General features: G+C 41.0%; 1 protein-coding gene across 1 annotated transcript; it reads right to left on the bottom strand.

Annotated features, from left to right (window-relative positions):
* Window positions 1-1,166: 1,166 nt before the first annotated feature.
* Window positions 1,167-1,496, bottom strand: BDB00DRAFT_871528 (uncharacterized protein; the record flags this gene model as incomplete). Its single annotated transcript, XM_053126839.1, has 1 exon — window positions 1,167-1,496. The coding sequence occupies one exon, from the start codon at window positions 1,494-1,496 to the stop codon at window positions 1,167-1,169; it is 330 nt and encodes a 109-aa protein (XP_052980477.1).
* Between the last annotated feature and the right edge of the window lie 21,251 nt (window positions 1,497-22,747).

Raw genomic sequence — 22,747 nt, 5'->3', positions numbered from 1 at the left:
TAAGCAACCTAGTACTTTGACCCATATTATCGCCCAGAATAAGTATGCTGTAACTCTTTACTTGTCGACCATATACAGACATCTTCTGTGCAAATGCAACTTGACCTTAAAACGTGCCATGCACTATCCTGAAGCCCGCACAGACAATGTGACTAAGGGCAATTGTAAAGATTATATGCGCAAGCATATTCAAAATGGCAAACTTGACTATTGCTAAATGTGGTCATTGATGAGAGGTCGTTGACTGGTGACAAGAAACTCTGCTCGGTCGAGATGTGACACTGTTGTGCATGTCTGTCTTCTATCGATGTGGACTGCATCAAAAACCCTTCTAGCAGCTATTAGCTATACTGGTTTTGTCGAGCCTACCATCAGATCAGGCAAAGGAGGAACAAAAGCAGTTGTTTTGGAAAGCGTGATAGATGTCCTCGATGAAGATGTATGTCGTGGTGATAATTCTGTTTGTGACAATGCGCCTATTTATACACCAGGATTTTGAGTAGTCGAAAAGCGCAGATACCATCTTATCTTCCTGCCGCCTATTCGCCTTTTTTGAACGTGATCGAAGAGTTTTTCTCAAGGTGAAGGCTCTTTACAAACAAGCCATCATCAAGGATTGATGTACAAGAAGAGCAGGCAGCAGAAGAGCAAGTGAAAGGGAAGGAAGCATAGGGGCCAGAAGTTCTAGAATGGGAGAGGCGTTTAGCGGATGCCATCAGGTGCGTTCCCTGAAAGATAATATTGCATGGATCACGCATTCCACTACTTTCTTTCCCGTTGTCTTGCACAAGAAGACAGCCTGTAGTTATGAGGCAACAACAGCAATTCCCCACTTACCTTTCGCGTTATCTCTATAACCACGTTTGTATTTACCTTTCTGCGATTTATCTTCATACCAATCTCTGTGTCTTACTGTATTCTACTTATCAACAACTACTCTCGACAATATATTATGCTTATATTTCTCAGACTCTCAGTAGGATTTTAGGCTTAAATGGCTTTATTTAGTGTTCAGTAAGTCATGTGTCAGCATTGATAAGCAAGCGAGTACAGCGAGCAATAGATTTCGTATTTGCCGAAGCGAAGTGGCGTTCAGGATGATCAATAAATAAAAATAATATGCATTAGCCTCTTACTAATTTACATAAAGCATGTTTGCTATAGTACTAACCATCTGGATCTTCTCCACGTTCTATGCATACTGCCCTGATTTGATCATTTGTTTTATAGATTTCTGCCTCTATTTGGAGAGCAGTGGCAATGGTGATTCCAACAGCATCAGCTACTTCTCTACGACTAGCGTGCAGCCACTCCCTTGTACAATAGCGTAGCGCGATGTACTTGACAGACTGCTCTGATGTATAATAACTATTATCTGGGACAATGGCTGTATCGTCCGAAGGAGGAGGCGAAGGCGTTGGTGAGCGAGGTACAACTGCATCGTCGTTTGAAGACATAGGAATATGAATGAGTGAATGAGGTGAAAAAGCCTTCATTCTTAGGGCATATCTATATATACCTGTAAACTGAAATGGCGTTTTTGACGAGAATACAAATCCAAAAATCTCTCCAATTTAGATGACAGTCCTTTAAGCACTATTGAATAATTTCATGGAAGATAATCTGCAAGTAGAATGTAATGCTTTTGCTTTTATACATATAGAAATGCTCTATGCGACGCAACATGCCATTTTCATTTTTTTAATCTTTTTATCATTTTGAAAACTAAGAATCAGACATTGTCAACCTTCCAGCGAGTGACAATGGCCTCATCTTGTTATATGATAGAAGCATCTATATAGCTTCATATTTTATGCCTTGTTTTTGTTTGGCTATCTTTTCGATGAAAAAGGACTATGTAGAATAAAAGATATTTGTATGACAGCCCAAAAAGGAATATCCTACAAATGATGAGTTTCTCTTGAAATTGGTATTTACAAAAATAAGTTTTCATCCCGCTTTCATCCCAATTCTCTTTCTGTACACTGTACCATGTAAGGATCCTCATAGGAACCGAAGAACCGATCCAAAAGTCGGGTCACGTCGGTTCTGGTCGGGCCGGTTCCATGGAAGAACCGAACCGGAACCGACTCGGTTCTCTTTGGTTGGAACCGAGGACCCGACTATAGATTCGTCGTGTCATTGCAACTAAATGCATTGACTGTGCAAGAATAATTGTTAATGGAGGGACGAGTGAAGTTGTGTTTTTCCGAGCGTAGGTTTATTTATTTCTTCTAAGAAAAATCAATATGTTATATAACTTATATCTATCTATTAAAAAAAGAAAAAGAAAGTATGAAAAAGAAAGTGCAAAGACAAGAGAAAAGGGACGGAGTTGGCAGGAACAAAGGAGAAAAGAGGAAAAGCCAAAAAATTTTAAGGGTACCAGGAGTTCAAAAGCATTAACTTTTTTATGGTTTCCTTAGACAAACGATTGCGGGTGTATGGTAGCAAATGTCGAGCTGCCGAGAAAGAACGCTCAGAAGGAGTCGATGTTGCTGGCACCGCCAAGTATTGTGCAGCCATGTTGCTTAAGTTCGGCCATTTCTGTGACTGGGACTCCCAGAAGATTAGCTCTGTGTGCTTGCCTGCTTCCACCATTGGCATCATCGGTTGTTCGCCAATGTATTCCTCTAATTCGTCTTGGCTTCGGTCGATCCGGTACAACATATACATCTCCTACAGCTGCTCGCTCACTTCGATATCGACATCCGCGCGATCCTTGAACGTCGACCAGGTATCCCGGACAATTTGCTGGCTATACTCCTGCCATTCCCTTTCCCAGCCGCTCTTAGCCCACCAGACAAACTTCAGGCTAGGATCCATTGCAGTGGCGCACGCATAAACGTTGGACGTGTCAGTCTTGCCATAATACTTTCGCAGCTTAACGAGACCGACTTCCGCTGCTTCGCACAGGTCGATGGGTGTGGATGGGCTGGTCTTATAGTCCTCAAGCCTGTCCATCAGATGGTTATAGCAAAGGATGGTGAGGTTGATGGTGGCATGCGACTTACTGGCTGACAACCTCTTGGTCACTTTCTCGAACGGCTCAAGGAGAGCACGGATCTGCTTCAGGCGCTCCCATTCTTGTGCAGTCAACCTATACTGTGCTAGCGCCTCAGTGCACATTGCGTTGTAGCCAGCCTCGACCGCGATAGCCCGCGTGATCATTTCAAACGTCGAATTCCAACGAGTACGGATATCAGGAATGAGCTTGAGTTTGGGACAGCCTTCGTTGTTCAAGGTACGCAGGAACTTCTGTAAGCGTTGCGGTGACGATCTAAGGTAATAGATCAAAACCTGTTAATCACTTGAAAAATAGTTTAATGCTTAATTAACTGATGACTACCTTATCTTGGTAACGCCTCTTCGTAGTTTGACCAGCACATTAGAGTTGGTAGGCATTTGTTCTTCGTCGTCGTCAACGATTTCTTCTTCTGGTGCCTGTGCTGAAAGACCAACTCGCAGGATATCCTGAACTGCCAAGTTAAGGACGTGTCCAACACAAGGGATATGATGGATGTCTTTGCGGAATGGCCTTGGTTTTATAAGTTGTTGGTGAGCACATAGTTTTTTATGAGTATCTTGGCAAAGCAGCATAATCCCAGTAACTTACCAATCTTTCTCTTTCGCGCGTCATTCGATTACGGTCATCATCTTGGTCATATTCGATGCGTTGTCACTCGTAATTGTGGAAAAGCCTCGAACAAAGATCGAACTCATCTAAGACTTTCAAGAAGGCGTCGGCAAGGTTCTCTCTAGTATGTGGACCTTCCAAAGGCTAGAACCCTAGGCGAACTTCTTGCAGAGTCCACGTCGATCTGCACATCCAGTGTGCTGTCACACCAAGAAATTCTTGCCGGAATGGGCTGGTCCAGCTGTCGACGGTGCAAGAAATTTTTGGCACGCTCTTGAGCAAGGCGGCGGTTTGTTCTTTGGCTCTGACGTATTCTTCGTCCAGCTATTTCAGTGAAAGTTAAGTATATGTCTGAATCCTTGTTTAACAAAACATGAAACGAAGTTTACCTTTCTCGACATACTGTCAGCATTCAAAAGCTTGACGGATTCTTGCGTAGGTGCTGATTGTGCCATGTAGAACAACTCCTGCAATTCTTCGCTTTCGGCCAAAGTAAATGGGAGCTTGCTCTTGACCAAAAATTTGACGAATTGTCGTTGGAAGGCGCCCTTTTCAAACGTACGCTTACGCTTAAATTCGACATACTGGTCCATTGGGCCGGCTTGGCGCTTGTTCCCCTGAACGTGCGGACCAGTTGTTTGCGTGATTCGATGGACATTCTTCAGGTGCTTCACAAGCCCAGACGTATTACCTTGCTTTGCGTCGTACACCTTGTTGCAACCAGGCCGCTGGCACTTGATTTTCGGTTGACCGTTGATAGAGACGCGTTTGCCGTATTCATGAGTGAGAACCCAGCTGCTTACTGACTGCTTTTCTTTACCGCTCGTGTCAATGTTCGCGCCGTCACCGGCAAGCTGTGTGATTTCTTGGTGGTCGATCATGGAAGCGGAATCATCGAAGCACTCTTCATCAGTGTCCCTTACATGCGAACCGACTGACGCCATAGAGACGTTGGATTGATCACGGGCTAGGGAAGGAGGAACAAAACTTGATAACGAACGACTTGTGTTGGATAAGGACGAATTACGGCTGGACTCTCTCTATAAAATGGTACTATCGTCAGCTGGTTGCAGGTGATATTGCATATGATGGAGTATCCTAGATTAATCTTACGCGATCAGAAAGAGCACCACGAGCGTCGTCAGAGCTGGAGCCAACTGAGTAGTTTGGGTAGGTCATTGCGTTGGATGTGATATAAAAAGGTACGGATATAGAGTAGAATGGTTCAAGCTGTATGTAAGTAAATAGTTGAGTTATTTTGCCCAAAAATAAAGTTGTTGCTTTTATACTTTTCATGACGCGTTGAGGATAATGATACCAAACGGCAGCTTCTCTTCAAATAGTGCTAAGTAATACCTCGCCTGTCATTTCGTAAAAGGAAGTTTTTAGAAGTCAGCAGCATGCTGAGCTGTACCACTGCTGAGTGCGCGATTTTTGCTTTTAGTGTTCTTCCTTTAATCGTTCGTGTCCATTCGTTACTAGCAGTATAAGTATAATTAGCACTGCTGAGCACGCAGCGTTTAATGCTGCGAACCAAACCAAAGGCACGTCAAAATTCTCTTCTCAGCAATCTGTACACACGTCATTACACAATTGATACAGCAATCTTTTTTCCGGCATTCTCTGAAATTCCCCCACCAGATCAGCGATTAGAACACATTTCATACTTTAATTCAACAATCAACCACGCACGGTCATACTGTATATCCACAATTGAAATAAAACACATTTTCTATTCACAAATTTCGCTATGCACTACAATAATTACGCCTTCCCTTCGATTCACGCGATTATCATTGTAATCTTGTGTAATTCCATCCCTCTTGAAATTGCAGTTGAAGAACTCGGTTCTAATCTCGGTTCTCGGGTCGGTTCTCGGGCCGGGTCGAGTCGGTTCTGATGTACATTGTGCTCGGGACGGTTCTGGTAGAGAACCGTCCCGGCCCAGCCCGTGAGGACCCTTAGTACCATGGGAAGAGTAAGAAATAACAAACTAAAGAAGCACTCAAGCATCACGAAACGTGTGGCTAAAAAGTTGGAGGCACCTACTGTTGAAGAACTTGAATCAGCTGTCGAAGAAGTACACTCTTTGACAGAAAATATTGAAGAAGCTCAGCAAAACTGGGTTCCTACCGAGTATGATGTTGCCATCCTGGCAAAAGCATTGGAGCAGCTAAAGCTTGGATCATCAAGCAATCAAACTGGTAATGTCTAGAAGAATAGAGAAACGGCGAACACGTCACCTTAGCGCTAAAAGTGAAAAGAGTGTATCAACTATTCATATCCGTAGCCACATACACGGAAGAGCTAACCAAATTGTATAGGTGAAGCAAGAGAGGAACAACGCTAAGTTTAGCCGTCGTACATCACATATTAGAAATAAATTTGTTTAAGCTCTACGTATGTCTTATACTCCGTTTGCACAAACAGCCTCTATAAATATTGGTACCTGTTGCGCCTTTATTCCCCCTATTAAAATCAATAAACTCGACTATGAAAACACGCTCCCAAGCACGATCTGAAACACACCAGCAATCACGCCCTCAGCAAGGGAACATCTCCAACCTTTAAACAAAAAAAATTATCAAAAAATGATCCATAAAAAAGTCGCCATTGAAGCGCTTAATTAAAGCGATGAGTGATATGGATATAGTTGATACCCATCAGCCCTTTGGTATATACTTGCCTTCCTTTTAGATAAGAATATGCATGCATTGTATTTGTCAATTTTCTTATAGGATCTTATAAACAGCCAATACCACATCCACCAGCATTCCCAATGAGGATACAAACATGGAACCAATTGATATTGTCCATGAAGAGGAGCTCGACGATGCACCGGGTCAATATCAAATCAGTTGCTTTCCGATCGAACAATCCCGTCTGATACAGCCAAACGATGGTATCGACTCTTCTGACGATACTGGCACCAGCAGCTCTGAAGAGGAGGAAGGTGAAGAGCTAACAGTGCTTTCAGTTGGCGCTGGCTCTCCTCCCGTCAGTTCGAGTAGCAGCGATGTCATTGAGCATCAAAGAGCCAGAAAAAAGACCACCACAATGCCTACCACCCGACGTGGACCAAGTACGCCACATTCCCTGCAGCAGATGCAACAAACTTTGTTGTTATGCGCTGCTGGCGCCAAGTACCGCACCATATCTCGTGTATCAGGTGTTGCCAAATCCAGCATCTTCGATCACAAAAAAAGATATGCAGAACGTGATGGAAATGCAAATCCCATCAAACATAAAGGAAAATCATTGCCAAAAATCACTAAGGAAGGCAGTAATTTCCTTGTGGAGACGGTGACCACTGCAAATACAGTGACGTTAGAGCCGATTAAGATGCTATACTTTAATCGCTTCTCTGTGCTGCTTGACGCATCTACCATATATCGCCATTTAGTAGAGAAATGCAGAATCACGATCAAGCGTGCTCATCTGTACCCAGAGCGGCGTACCGACGAAACAACAAAAGACTTGCGCTTCGATTTCGTTCAACAGTATATTAGCAGCAACATACTGGACTATAAGAATAATTGCGTATTTGTTGACGAAGCATCGGTGACCGCAAACATGCGACGCAACCATGCATGGTCACGAGCTGGAGAAATGGCGCATGTTAAAGTACCACAGATGTATGCTCGCTCGCGCTCCATGCTTGTAGCCATCTGCTCCACAGGCATTGTTAAAGCATGCACCAAAATCAACAGGGGAGGAACGGGAGGTGGAACAAAAACCGTCCACTTCTTCGCCTTTTTGAAGCAAGTAATGGACGAACTTCATCAGTGAGACTTGTAGGATAAAGGCTGGAATATTGTATGCGACAATGCCAGAATACATACAGCCAATTACATCAGCAACGAGGTCACCGAACGTGGCTACAGGCTTGTCGTTTTGCCCCGGTATTCACCTTTTTTAAATCCGATTGAGGAGTTTTTCTCCAAAGTAGGTGCTTTACCGGCAAATCGACTTGGCACAACACGAGCAACAGCAGCAACAACAACAACAGCAACAATCGCAGCAGCAAGGTGTAGTAAAGACGGTGGAGCAGCGTTTGGCTGACTCTCTGAAGAGAGTCAAAAAAGAAGACTTTGAGAACTACACTGCCTATTCAATTACGTTCTTTGATCGATGCCTTGCTCGTGAAGACAACCTATAACTGTTCGCACATCTCCTGTATCCTTTATATCCGCCATATACTATATCTCTACACCACCACAAGTTACACCATATCACTTTTTGTTTTTTTAACAATTTTTTAATCAAGTTTACATCGACTATATGTACTTTTGACTTAGGCAGCAGCTAAGGAAAAAAGGAAAGTGAAGAAAGAAGTTAAGCGGGCGGAAGAGAAAAAGGCAGCTGGAAGAAACATGTTAAGCAGGTAGCATAAATAAGAGAGTGAGATGACATCGGAATACATATAAGCATAAACAGAAGAGTGAGATGACAGATGAAGTGGGACAATAAAGAGAAGAAGCATAACGAGTAAGGAGGGACAGGTGACTATTAAGAGAAGAAGCATAACGAGTAAGGAGGGATAGGCGACAATAAAAAGAAGAAGCATAAAGAGTAAGGAGGGACAGGCGGAGATAAAATGTAAACAGTAAAGGAGTGACTGGAGAAAAAGTACAAGGGAAGGGAGGGCATTTATGGACACTGACCACAGGAGCAATCAAAGCAGGTAACGCACGCTCATAGATCAGGTGCTTGCATACTGCTAATGACTGCTCCCATGCGCGTCCAAAGAGTGCCAGTTAATGTCAGCGCATCTTGCTCCATTGGTCGATGTCGCTTGGCACTCAATGCAACGTGTTTGAACAAGATTTTGGCAGGATTGAGCACCCCACTGCAATGTGGCAAAAACACTGCTTTGTGGTCTTTGGCTTGAAATCGTCGCCTTTGTCTCTTCTAGGACATCGTCAAAGACAATGCTCCGGGAACGAAGCTTCTTCACATCCATCTCGGCGAAGAGTCTGCGAAAGAACTTCTTGACATCGTCGTTATTAGTGGGCCCTTCGCAGTTTTTGTTGCTAAAGTGGAGGACCTCACTACGAGTAAAGCCGACGAGGAACGTGGAGGTGGCTTCCAAGGGTTCCAAGGGCTTAACCTTGGGCTCGTGTACCTTACCAACAGCTACTGCTTTCTGTGCGCTTGCTTGCGTCTTCTTAGCATCAGCGTAAGTACGATTCTGTTGATGTGGTAAGCCATTTCACCAACAAAAACACAAGTGGCTGCGCTGACACCTTGCTCATACACACTGTGCAGGCAATCTTGTACATCTACAAGCATCTCTGCCTCATCCGGGGCTCGAGCCAGACTCTTGAACACACGGACAGTGATGCCAAGGTTCTTCTGCACATACGTCTTCAACATGGTTCGGTTCACCGCTGCTTCATCGTAGTTTCTCTGATATGCATCAAAGATACCGTTGTGTGAGGCAGCAGCGTGCTGGTCGACATATCTACAAAGAAACTTATGCATATATTCTGTTACGCTTTTCTTTTCTGCCTTCCGGTAAGTACTACTTTCAGCATACTTCTGCTTGTGGGTACGCAATGTGCTAGGTATGATGCCGTTCTTCATTGCGGCTTTTCGGATTGACAATCCAGCAGCGTTCTGGAGCAGAGCATCCTGCACTATGTTGTTACTGGGGGGATCGTAGTTTCCTCTACATACACCCGAGGCCTTGCTGCTTGTTGGCCCAGCTGCTTGGCTGTTGCGATGCATTGGCACGTCACCATCACGATCCAAATGTTGCCTCGGCTCGTCTTAAAGAGTCATTATGATGTGTATTTTGTTAGTGGCTTAGAATCTTACTCTATATATTATATTATTTCTATTGCTCTCAATATTGCACCTGCAGCAGATTCCTCGTTCATGCTCAAGCTACTGAGGTCTCGTACAAGGTGGCTTTCTGAACTCGAAGCAGCAGCTGGAGCAGGACCGCGCACACAAGCACGCTTAGCCTGGCCTTAGGCCATATCGGAATCCAAGGTACGTTTGTTGAGTTGGTTATTGTTAGCGCTCATTTTTAAAAGAACAAAGTTGTCGAAAGAGAGAGTGTTGGCGAGAAAGAGAGTCGACTTATTCACAACGCCCATAAACATAAAGTGTATACGGTAGCACATCTTTGTTCTCATCGAAATTGACTTATATGTATATGTATCGTATTGATTCATACTCCTATTGTAAGCTCATATGGATACGGAATGTTAAGTATAAACTACTACACAAGGATCTCACCCTTCCTGTATTATTTTTCTCTCTGCCTTCCTCTCCCCAGCAATAACATCAGTACCATAATTTGAGAAGTAGTGCTCAAAAGGGCTAAACTCCTACATCCAAACGATATACAGGATCAATTCATGTCTATATTGCCCTCGCCAATAATCCCTACCGAGAATAATAGCTGCTTTTAATTGATGTTACTTCCTTGTGAGATCGTCTGTCAGTGGCCCAAGATGCTTTATGACTATGATATGGTCTGCCCAGATATATGATGAGAAATACAAGCCATCTGAAAATCTGAGGATACTCCTTTAATGGTTGTTTATACTACTATTCCCGTCATATCTGAAATTGACCGTCATTATTGTTGTTGCATACTTACAAAAGCGCAGCTGTTGTATCATCTATGCAGGCCGTTGATATGACAAGACATCATGTTTAGGAATCATATTTGTATTAACGAAACTATTTACTGTTGAGTATATGCTGTTCATTCAGCACTAGCCTTTATGATCTAAGAAGACTCGCATAGCTGTTAGAAATAAAGTATATGAGTTGCTTCTGTATGCACACAAGGAAGGTTAAAATTGCACGTGCTCATGCTTCAAGCTGTCGTTTTTGATTTTGCTCACTGCTAGTCGTATTGTTGCAGCGTAATCGGCTTTGCTATTCCTTTGCGATGGGTACAACCTCTACTTTTTCCAAGCTTTTTTCAAGCTATTTTTTTTGTCTTGCCTATGTATTTGTTGCTAACAACATGGAAGATATACCATTGCATGCTAATTTGTAGTATGGGCTCAGATTGTCTATGGAAAGAAAAAAGCATGTTTCAGTATCGTTTAAGCTTTTGATTGCAAATGCGACATACCTTATTTACTTATATCCGGGGCAAACACATTCGATGATCATAGACAATAGAATTGTTTGGAATGACCATCTTCTGGCTTTCCTTTCGAGCCAACTGTTCTGATCATTGCTCACTGAGTAACATTGTTAGACTTAGAATTTTGGTCTTCCGTTCTTGTACTATAGTAGTTGAATGTAAATGGCATTAGTAGGGTTCAGTTTCTGCCCAACGGCAAAAGCTATAAATATGAAACTATATTTATACGCTGTAACAAAGCACCTTTGCTTGAATAAGTGAAAGGCGTAGGCACCAAAAAGCGAAGACTAATGGTTAAAAATGCTGCTAGCCAAGTGACAGTAACATGGGCGAAACATTAATGCTATAAGCCAAATGAGGGACTGTTGGCCAAGTGACGATGCTGTTGAAAGAAAAAATGCTGTGAGCAAATTAGTAATTCCGTTAGCGAAAAAGAGGGCCGTTGACCAAGTGAAAATGCTGTTAATAAAATAAAAAAAACTGTAAGCGAAATAATGATGTCGTTGACTAAATGAGGGGCCGTTGCCCAAGTGACGATGCCGTTGACGAAATAAATTGCTGTGAGCAAATTAGTAATTCCATTAGCAGAAAAGAGAGCCATTGACCAAGTGAGATGCCGTTAGCGAAATAAAAAAAACTGTAAGCAAAATAATGATGTCGTTGACCAAATAAGGGGCCGTTGCCTAAGTGACGATGCTGTTGTCGAAATAAAATGCTGTAAGCAAATTAGTAATGCCGTTAGTGAAAAAGGGGGCTGTTGACCAAGTGAAAATGCCGTTAGTGGAAAAAGGGGCCATTAGCGAAATAAAATGCTGTTGGCCAAATCAAAACGCCGTTGGCCAAATGGAAAATCTCATTGCCGAAAAAGAAGCCCGCGAACGAAATGGTCAATCCTGTAAACCAAAAAAAAAAAATCCCATGAGCAAAAAAAAAAATCCCGTTCGCGAAAATTTTAGAGCCCATGTCCGGGATTGGATTCAAAATCCTGTATATAGAGCTTTAGGAACATTATACTCGTTACGCGGAAATTTTGCGCGTAATACAAAAGAAACTTTGACGTGCGAAGACGCAACACGTCAGTTGAGTCATCAGGTCGACACGCGCACCATATCTAAAAGCTACGTCGGCGACAGCTCAGACATCGATTTGTGCAATCTACTGCAAGGAAAAAGGTCCGCAAGCTCCACGAATTTTTCACCTCTACTGAATCCGTACAAGTATCATGCTGATCCAGTACGGTATAAATTGACAAAAGATGAATGGAGAACAGTGCTTTCCGACTGCAACTTCGTTGATCTGCAAAGAGAGATTAAGGAACTTAAAGCACAGTTAAGCAGTACCCGTAGCAACGACGCATCCTTGCTTGGGAAATTGGAAAAGCTAAAGAAGGCTTATCACAGCCGTCACATTCTTCTCTTGAACAACCATCTTAAGACGAAGGTGGATAAAGTAAACGCGGAAGTCATTGACTGCATATTGGATGGCGAAGGTAACACTAGTACAGTGGATACATAAAAGAGACTGGTACATAATTCTTATTTACTTACTTGCTGGTTTCCTATTGGAGCAAGACACACCCGCTGTAAACATCGAGGAGTATCTTGAGGGTGTTCGGCTTGCACCTAATACAAATGACCGTGATGCAAGCAATGAATCTGAGGGTGAAGACTATGAATCATTATCAGAGGCTACGGATGAAGCTGTGCCCGTTCTAGGTGACATCCAGTTACTTGCAATCCAAAAGCTAGTAGGCTTAATAAGAATAGTGTCTGGCAGCAATGCTTCTCGATTGTGTATGGAGGACACAACTCTTGAAACAAGTTATCATATCGGACAATGCAACCACTTGATTCATCTGTACAAAGCGTTGCACTCACATCGCTCCGTGGGCCGATCTCCACTAGGGGTATTAATCCTTAACAGTGATTTAAACAAGGTTTTATTAATTAAATGTATATAATTATTTTAAAATATATAGGAAAAAATAAAAATTAGAGGGTCATTATCAAGATAGTTCACAGATTTATTTTTTCAATCTCAGAAAACATTTAAATAAATAATATTATTTAAAAGGAGAGAATACACCAAGAATACCACAAAATATATGTTGAATATAAAATGTAAAATGTAATTGTCTATATAGCCATGTTGGATCCTATAAATTCCTTCAACTCCTTTATTTTTTATCCAACTTTCCTCCAGCAGTTTATTATCATACAAAGGATATAGTCTATATATTTATTAATCTATATCCATTTTTTAAAATTTATTTACCATATCAGATATTGCATCATTTTTATTAATTTGTTTTGTATAATCAGATAATATATAAGTATATTCATATTTATTTCCATCTTCTGATTTGGTAATCATCTGTACTAGGTTATTCTTTTTTAATTTACATTCTACATTTATGATTTTATAATTATATTAATTGTTATTAAAAAGTTTTGATGGAACAAATGATCTTTTCATATCTTTTAAAAATTTTTTATTTATAAATAGATTATCATTCATTGTAATGTTTATGTTGGATTATATTTTTATTATATAGTTAAATTCAATTTTATAATATTTAATCTTTTAAAAACTTTTTCCATAAATTATATTCTCTATTTTTTTTTCTCCACTGATACTCTCTCATATATAATAATAAATCTTTCTTTATTCTACATCTGGGTATAATACTTTGTTTTAAACCATTCCAAGTACCTTCTATTGTATTTGTATGAACTCTTGTTTTTAGATCTTTAAAATGCTTTTTATGATTAACTGTTTCATGTTTATATCCTATATTTTTTAGATTATTATATCCTTTCCATTTATCAGTATATATAATACTTCCTTTTTTAACATATTTTCTAACAATATTATCAATTCCATTAATATCTCTTTTATCAATTTGTAAAAGAAATAAATTCTTATTCTCATTTTTTATTTTATTTTTTAAGGAACTTCTCTCAATTCCCCCAATTACCCATGCACCTTCAACTTTATGACCTCTATTATTCTTTCTTTTAGCAATTTTACTTTCATTAGTTTCTACTATTTTATTTCTTCCACCAATCTTTCTATGTCTACTAAAATAAATTTTATTTTTTAAATATTTTCTATATATTTTGTTATATGATGTTACTGTGTTTTTACTGATTTGTAATGTTGAGGCAATACTACTACATAGCATTTTTAGGATAAAATAATTTAAAATATGCAATTGTAAATTTAAAGGTAATTTCATTTTTGAAAATATAGTACTACGTAATAGTGAATATGCTTTACGACATTGATAATTTTTACACATAAACACTTTTTTTTTAATATATAATTTTGTATCTGAATCACATGTTAAACATTTATTAGTTTTGTTTATATAATCATTTTTAATTAAGTATAATAATGCCTTTTCTTCATTATGAAATAAATCTTTTAAATTTATATAAGGTTCTGTAAATATATTTTATGATTATTTTATTATAAATAAAAAATTCAATTTTTTGCTTTTTCAGTAATTGAGTTTAAATTTAATATTCTGTGAATTATGTTGGGATACATCCAAATTAGACTATAACTTTTTTATTTTTGAAATGTTTAAGATATTTTTTTTATTTATTTTTAATTCATATAATATGTTTAGGTTTTGTATAAACCTGTTTAAACCGTTTAAACTATAATATTCTTTTATAATTAATTCAGCCTAGGCTAGGAGGTATGACGACGCCCAGTTCAATAAAAAATCAATGAAGTTGATTTTTATTAGAACGCTTGACAGTGAAATTCTTAACTAAAATTAATTTACTGTTTATAGTAATATTAATTGTTATAGATTGAAACTCTAGCTACGTCAAATGGTTGGCACTCACAGTATGCAAAATAGTTGCAAGGTAGCTTTTCCGTTTCAAATATAGATAGCAACATCTATGAATATGTGCATCGCCTGAACAATGATACCAATATCAAGGGCATTTAAAAGCACATCAAAAACTGCTATATAAGCTGATGCCCTAGAGAGTATGATGAAGAGCAAGTAAAGGAAATGATTATTGATTAATTCCAGATGCATTTTGGCATTAATATTAGCGATGATGAATATATGGAACACGTCTAGGCTCAAGAGAAACAAAAAGCAGTATCGCGGAATCGGCGCTTGAAAGGCAAACAGACTGCGTAGTTACGAGACACTACCAATGAACAATAACGGTCTAGACCTCTTCTATAATAGAAAGCATCACCATCTAATGTTTGTACGTAAAATAAGCACATGTGCATATATCTATGCAGCCTCATTGGGAATTAAACTATAACAATTAAATATAAGAGATAATTTTTAATTATCCTTATATTATTGTTTATAGTTAATTCCTTAGGGTATAAGAATATAAAAATATTATAATAATTTAAAAAAATCAAGAATTTTAATTCTTAGATATTTTAATTATTATAAATGTTTTTAATTCTTAAGAATTAAAAAAGTTTTGTAAAAAATTATTTAGTTCCTGGGTAGCGCAACAGTAGTGAGCATTTCCCTCCTCTAGCCAAAGAATACTTGGATGCAGGCTAGCTTGATAGTGAAAGACATAACTAAAATTAATAAAACAATTTAGTGCTAAATTAATTGTTTTGGATTGATACTCATAGCAGTAAGGATAACTGATGGGTTTCTTTCCTTTTGTGTTGCTATGGATTGGATGAAAATAAAGTATGCTGACCATTATATAAGAAAGATAATGAAGAAGGTTCTACAAGAGTTATACAAGTGCGAAGGATGTTGTTTCGTGGTAGAGGATGGTTATTGTAATTATTGATATTGCATGGCAGAGCACCTGGTGCTATGCACAGTCTCGCGTTTGTGAACCCATTTATAGCCACACAATTCCGAGATGCGGTCCTTGAAGATCTGCCATCGAGCAGTAGGAACGCATATGATTTCATTAATAATGAGTGCAAGAACTCCACGTACAATCGAGTGAGAGAGAGCGTATTGAATGTCGTCAAGGGTAGTAACTTATCGGTTGTTCATAGTTGTTGTTATTAATAATAAATAAAGTTGCTGTTGTAATAGCAAAGAAACTTCCTCCTTCATAACAACAAACGCATTTTCTTCTTTGTCCTTGCCATATTATCATCACTGCTCAGAGCTATATTCATAGTTTTTATAGAAGCACTTATAATAATATGCAATCCTATCTCACACCTGTTTATGCAGACAGCTGAAACATAATGACTACATAATGTATGATCTTTTACTTTTTTTTTATCCCAACTATAGCATCTACAGTAACAATAATAAAACCCTACATTCCACCCGTCAGCATATATAACTACCTTATCCATCAAGACCGGCAATGTTCGTGTTGGCATATGCAAAAAGAAAAAGGTAATCGTCGTTGCCATCGTGTGTGTACAAGTACAGTGAATTGCAGAGGAGGATGATAGTTGTGGTGGTGTGTATGCATCATAGAATATAATTATCATCGCATTGATGTGTATACAAACAGCAAAGAAAGAGATGACCGTCATTACGATGATGATGTGCTTGAGTGTACTAGTATTAAAACAAAAGACCGGCGTCATAGTCGTCATCAAGTAATATGGGCGTATATGGTAGTGAGAGGTAAATGCACCAGGCTGTATATTTTGCAAGTCAATAGCGGATCAGCGTCATGTTGTATATAATTGTGTATGAGTAATGGAGAAGAAGATTGTTGCGTCGTTCTTATTGTGAGTACGAATCGTTTGTGCAGGTAGAGGACGATATTGTATTACACACGCAAGTCCGACGTTGGAATGGTGCAAGATAGTGCATCAAGAATATACAGAGAAGAAAAAAAACAGTAATTCTGAATGAGGTATGTCTACTAAAGCTATACCACAAGTACAACCAGTAACCTTTTCCTTCCCTTGTTCACTTACCCAGCGTTTTTTTAAGCAGCAGTAATGGCGGTCTACTCCTTATAAATTTTGAGCACATGCTTTTTTTTTAGAAAACAGTTACCTTCATTTCGTTTTTCAATAAATCCGTGGATTGTGCCGTTTTGTTTTCTTTGTTTTTTATTCATCGTGAAGAGAGTAGGAGCCATTTACAAGTGTACGTCGAAGCTGTTGATTTGCTGTAGCGAATGATAATGAGATCTTTGGTTGTTGTTTTTTTCCTCCCTGCTGCTGCTAACAAACCCCACACTTTCTACCTACCTCAGCCACTAGCCTCCATTTTGTTTCAAACTCAAACCAGGTAAAATGAAATGAGGGGAAACACTCAGGCCCCGTTCCTACAGCAGCAAAATAGGCTTATACATACAGTAGTGAGTCTCTGACGCACCCTTGCCATTTCCTGTACATTAGCCTACAAGCTTCTTGTCACGAGTGAAACAGCCATACTACTATATCGTGACATTGGCTTTGTGCTTAACTTCTATTATGTCTTGACTTGAATTGAAAATCTTAAGTACTCAAATATTCTGCTCTGCTACACTTAATACATTATCTACTTCAACTTTTATTATGTCTTAGTTGACTAATACTATGTCCAGGTTGACTGTTATTATGTCTAGGTTGTCTATTTGTCATGTTTAGATTGATTATTATTCTTGTCTAGAATGATTTTCATTCATGTACAGATTATTTTTATTTTGTCTAGATTGATTTTACTCATGTCCAGATCGATTTATATTCATGTCTAGATCGTTTTATATTCATGTCCAGATCGTTTTATATTCATGTCCAGCTCAATTTCCATTCATGTCCAGCTCAATTTCCATTCATGTCCAGCTCAATTTTCATTCATGTCTACTCAGATTCACTGGACAGGAGAGGGTATGTCAAGGGGCTGAAAAACAGCTTGACATGTGGGTGGCAAGGACATGTCAAGATGATGTCAAGCTGTTTTTAACCCCTTGACATTTCTGTAGAAACAGCAAGTTAAGGGTCTATCAAGCTGTTTTAACAGCTTGACATATGGTATCCAAATTTAGGCGTGTATGTTACTGCATATGCATGCAAAGAGCAATGTAGTTCCCCCAGTTTCTCTACATATGGACCGGGTACTAGAGCTGTATCAAGCTGACAGAGGTCTGCATAGCATGTTTTAGCATGTTATAATTTGTGCATATACCAAACGAATAAAATGACCGCAGTAGGTATCAATTTTTATATAGCAGCGATGATTATGATGGTATGGTAATAAGCAACCGAATTTTATTTATTTCAATATTAGAGTAGCAAAACAAAATTATTAAGGATTCAAAGGAGTCAAAACGGGAGCAAACAATAAAAGCAAAAGCAAAGAGAGCATCTATGTATATGTGTATGTCTGTGTGAATATGCATACAATCTCTAGCTGGTGATGGGGCCGAAAATAACAAGAGTGAATCGCAACAATGCCGTGTGTGTTGATGACCCACGGTCCACTCAAAAAGTTTGTGCTGCAACTAGGTGAAAGTGAATATAGAAGTGTTACCTTTTTCTAAAAGCGCCATATGAAGTGTGGCAGCACTGACCAGCTTTCGCAGCAACACTAGGAATGACGTGAGATTGAGCGTGTATGAAGGATCCAGTTAGATGTTTGGCATGAGAGATCGTAGCAACAGTGGTAGCATTATGGGTAGAAGGCTGTAGTTCAAAGACAAAAAATGGAGTATATAGATAGAAAGAATGAAGAACTTACAAGCTTCGTCCTATGATGGCGCCGCCTACACTTTTGGACAGGAGAACAGATGATCGCGTCCTGAGCTATAAGAATACCCAAATTTAAGTGGTATTAGATAGAGCCATAAAAGTTAAAACTAGTTTGACCACAACATGAGTAAAGAGGTGCTTCATGAACCTGTACTTACGAGCCTTGAGAGAGTAGTGCGTCGCGTCAAGAAGGGAGGAAGTAAAGTGAAAAGAAAGAGAAAGAGGCGGGATAAAGAGAGAGATAGATTGATGCGGAATAAAACTAGCTGCAATACCAAAAGAAAAAGTGACCCTGATCATGCACAAAAAAGAGCACCAGACAGAACAATCCCCCACCCGATAAAAGGTTCCCCCCACATCCAAACCAATCTATTATACCAACCTCTTTCTGTCCACATACATCTTCGTACCTACTCCAAAAAAAGTGAGCGTTGACAAGACGAAGCATTACAGCTGTAGTTATGTGATGTATACTGAGATGATCTTGTATAGATGCCCACTGTATCTGAATTGCAAGCCCAACGTCAACGACGTATGGCAGTGCGTGAGGCCGATGTCGAACAGGCCAACAGTGCCTTGGATCGGCAGCAGCAGCAGCAGCAGCAGCAAAATGCGCTTTTGGATCGAGTCGTTGGTTTGGAAGCTGAGAACCAGGTGATGCGATCCGAGCTCACCGCGATGGGCCGAGCAGTTGCTGGTATGGTAACTCGTGGTGCCACTACTGGTACTGATGCTACCGATGAGAGGAATGGTGGCGAGCAAGTGCAAGCTCGTGGCCGCCGTGCTCCAACTGCGTCTGTAAGTTTGTCGTGTTCTGTCAAGAGAGATTGAGACGGCTGGTGCAAAGAAATTGCTCATTAAATAATATTGCCTTCATATATAAAAGGAGTGCATACGCGCTTACAATGGACGGCTTGGAAACGCTGGCCTAGGGCTCGACCTCAGTTTCACCGATAGCCACAACAAGGAGGCTGTGAAGCGCCTTGTTGAGTATGTCCACGGTCAAGGGTGCTTTAACTTGAGCAAGGGCCATATCAGGAATATGGTCTACCACCACTTCGACATAAGCGCACGATGTCGAGACAGTCGGCTGCAACAAAAGCCCAGAAAAGTGACGAAACGGCGTTACCAACGTCGATACAATGTAAGCAAAAGTAGTAGTAGAAGGGCGTCGCATAAAATAATGAAGCTTGACGATGTTGACAGAAATCGACACGGCGACTTAACGTTTTCCGACGCCATGCATTCGAGCTGGAGGAGCAGTACCCTGGCGGATCGTCATTGCTGCAGGCCGAATGTATGTCGGATGAGGAGACCGACAATGAGGGGAGCGCTGAAGGCTTGAGTAGCGTTAAGCGCGTGTCAGTCTTTGTGCCCGAATGGCGCAGTGAGAGGGTAATGATTTAGAAAGCGGGTGTTCTTTGCATACACATCTTATTGAAGAAATTGGTATAGGCAAACGTTTTCTTGGCGAGACTCGACGAGTACAGTGCGCCCACTGTTGATGCCCAGCCGAATGCGCTCGCACGAACAGCGGCTCGAAAGGCGGGCACCTTGGTCGAGAAGGTGCGCTCGCAGCTGCAAGACTGGATGCTTGCATAACTAATAAAATGGTTACCAGCTATATGCTGTGCGGGTTTGGGGTGGGCAAAAAAGTTTATACCATATGTAACTGAATGGGGGGTGGGGGTGTGTGGGGGAGAAAGAGACTGCTTCGGAGAGGAGGAAAGAAAATTTGAAAATTGAATCGTAGCACTGCTTCTACTATTTGATTTACGCCAACATCTTTTTCGGCAATGGAATTACAACAGTTCTACCACTTGCATGCGTTTGATCATACTTTACAACTGCCACCTGCCCATATAGACGATGAACGGGCACGATGCAGTCCATGTCTTCAGCACGGAAGTGGCTACGCCACGTCTCCAGGTAACTGTCAACAAATAGCGGCTCATTGCTGCTGAAGATGCTGTACCACCTAACAAAAGCAAAAACGTGCTTTTCAAGCTGGCCGTTGACCATCAATTCGTGCCGAAAGAAGTACTGGATCTCGCATGGCCAAGCGATAGGCTCGCCTCGATCCTCTGCCTGGTACAACACCTGTGCATGTGCACCTCGACGTGATCGCGCTTCTTTACTTCTGTATAGCTGACCCATAATGCGTATGGTCTTAATTTTCTCGTATCGGTTGTTGACAAAAACTCGGCCTGCTTGCGCTTCTCTATAGTGGTCGAGTTCGGCACCATATACCGACCGGTAGAATGCGAGAAGGTACTCATACACTGGCTCAATCATGAAGCTTGTTGGCGCAGTGTCTAATGGATACGCATCTGGCGGCAATGGCTCGCTTCCAGTGGCCAGCTCTGTACTCGTCGACAGCGCAAAGAAATCGTGAGGGTCAAACGTACTATGCGCAATGTCAACACTTTGCTGAATCGGTTGTACGATGTCAAGGAAGCGATTCAAAAAGTCGAAATGGCTTGGTCTATCATCGAAGCGGGCTTCAAACGACCGGACAAAGTCGCGAGCACCTGTCTTTTGCAAGAACTTCTTCATAAATGTCATTCGAACGAATCCTTCTGGTTGGTATCGATCTCCTTTAAATACCCATTATATCTCTCAAAACTAAATAGCCAGAAAGCGTATAAAGGTCCAAAATCCTCGATCGTTACATCCAAATGCATATGTAGATGCATATTCGGCGTGACCTCTTCTGCTCCGTACAAGCGTTCCACACCACGGCAAAAGGACAGCAAAAGCGTACTGGCTTCTTCGATCTCATCCATAGTGATTGATGGTTTGACTAGCAGTCACAGGCATTTACAAACTGCAGCCAATGTTGAAGGAGGTGGCGGGGGAGATGGTTTTGCAAAACAAATGGCGAGTACACAATACACCACGATTTCCAATCATCAGCAGTCATGAAGGAGAAGCCAGCTTCTATCTTTCGCTTCAAGGAAACGTAGTCGGGGGGGAGCACAATGCTGTCGGCCAACACCTGCATTTCTCGAAGGTCCTGCCTCGTCAAGTCGCCATTCTCGATCCATGTCTTTGTCATACGCTTTGCTGTCCCGAGGAACAGGTTATGCATCGGATCAATGATCGTACAGCGAACAGGGTCAAAGTATTCAAGGCGGTGCAATTCTGACCATCGAGTTCCGGTGTCGCGTTCGATTTCTCGGCGAGCAGCAAGTGTGTCAGCTTGCCGCCATTGTTCGGCGTCATGGCGATTGCTTTCGCGTGTCCGCAGCTCCCATTCCTCCATTTCGAATCCTGAGTAGTCGATGTCTGTTGTACCAGGAAATACGAAAAACTGGCGAGCGCATTTATGGCAAGCACAAGTGCTAGCATGGGAAGTGAACCCACCGGTTTTTCTGGCAGCAGGTATGTCACAAGCATTGAGTAGTAGGGCCAAACGTACTTGTGCTCCCTCTGGATGCTCGTTCGTTCCAACTGTTTTCCAATCATACCATTCAAGCAAATCATCGACCATTGTGCGCAAGTAGTGGTTCATGTCGGATGTGCTTGGCTCTCGCGGACCTGGCATTACTCCAATGAGTATAACATTCTCCGTTTTGTAACGCTCAGATCGAGGGAGATTATTGACGGTCAAATATAATGCACCGCATGAGTATGTCGAATTCGTGAACGGGCCGAACCAGTCAACATTGAGCGTCAACAACAGCGAACGAACCTCTGCGGCAAAGCGACGACCAGCACGATCAGCAAACTCTCGCCACATGTCGCCATCATAAACGTCGTAAAATGTATTTGCGACACGTCTGCGATCGCGCCATGTTTCGATCATCGTCTCAAATCCCGGTCGTTTGAACAGTCGCTCAATACTCGCAGATAAGGGCTGGTAAGCAAATTCTTTGATTGGCGACAATCTATTGCCCACTGATCTGAACAATGCTCGGCCACATAGGCGACTGTAACGGATATCGTTATTTGTGCATGTACGTGGGCAATCTGGCGTCAAAAGGTAAATGCTATGGCATGTCGGACATGATACATAACGTCGTAAAGAATCAATTTGGGTAGCGATGCCGGTGATACGACGCAATGTGGCAAGAGAGAGAGGAAGACGGTCAGAAGATGGAAAAGGAAGATCTTCGAGAAGGATTGCACAAAACTCAATAAGCGTGCTCGACGTTCGTTCAGAGAGGAAGTGCAACTGGAACAGAACAAGGAAAACAAGGACAAGAACGTAGGGATGAGAATACCCTGGAAGCAAGGGTGTTTGTGGATGAAGGTAAGCAGCATCTTTAGAAGGATATGAGAAACTTTGAATGAGTGAAATAAAAATGGGTTTTCCAAAAAAA

Source organism: Zychaea mexicana, assembly GCF_025766255.1.
Source record: "Zychaea mexicana strain RSA 1403 chromosome Unknown BDB00scaffold_29, whole genome shotgun sequence".
Taxonomy (NCBI): Eukaryota; Fungi; Mucoromycota; class Mucoromycetes; order Mucorales; family Lichtheimiaceae; genus Zychaea; species Zychaea mexicana.
The sequence above is the reverse complement of the archived record's forward strand: the minus strand, read 5'-3'. Positions and strand labels throughout refer to the sequence as shown.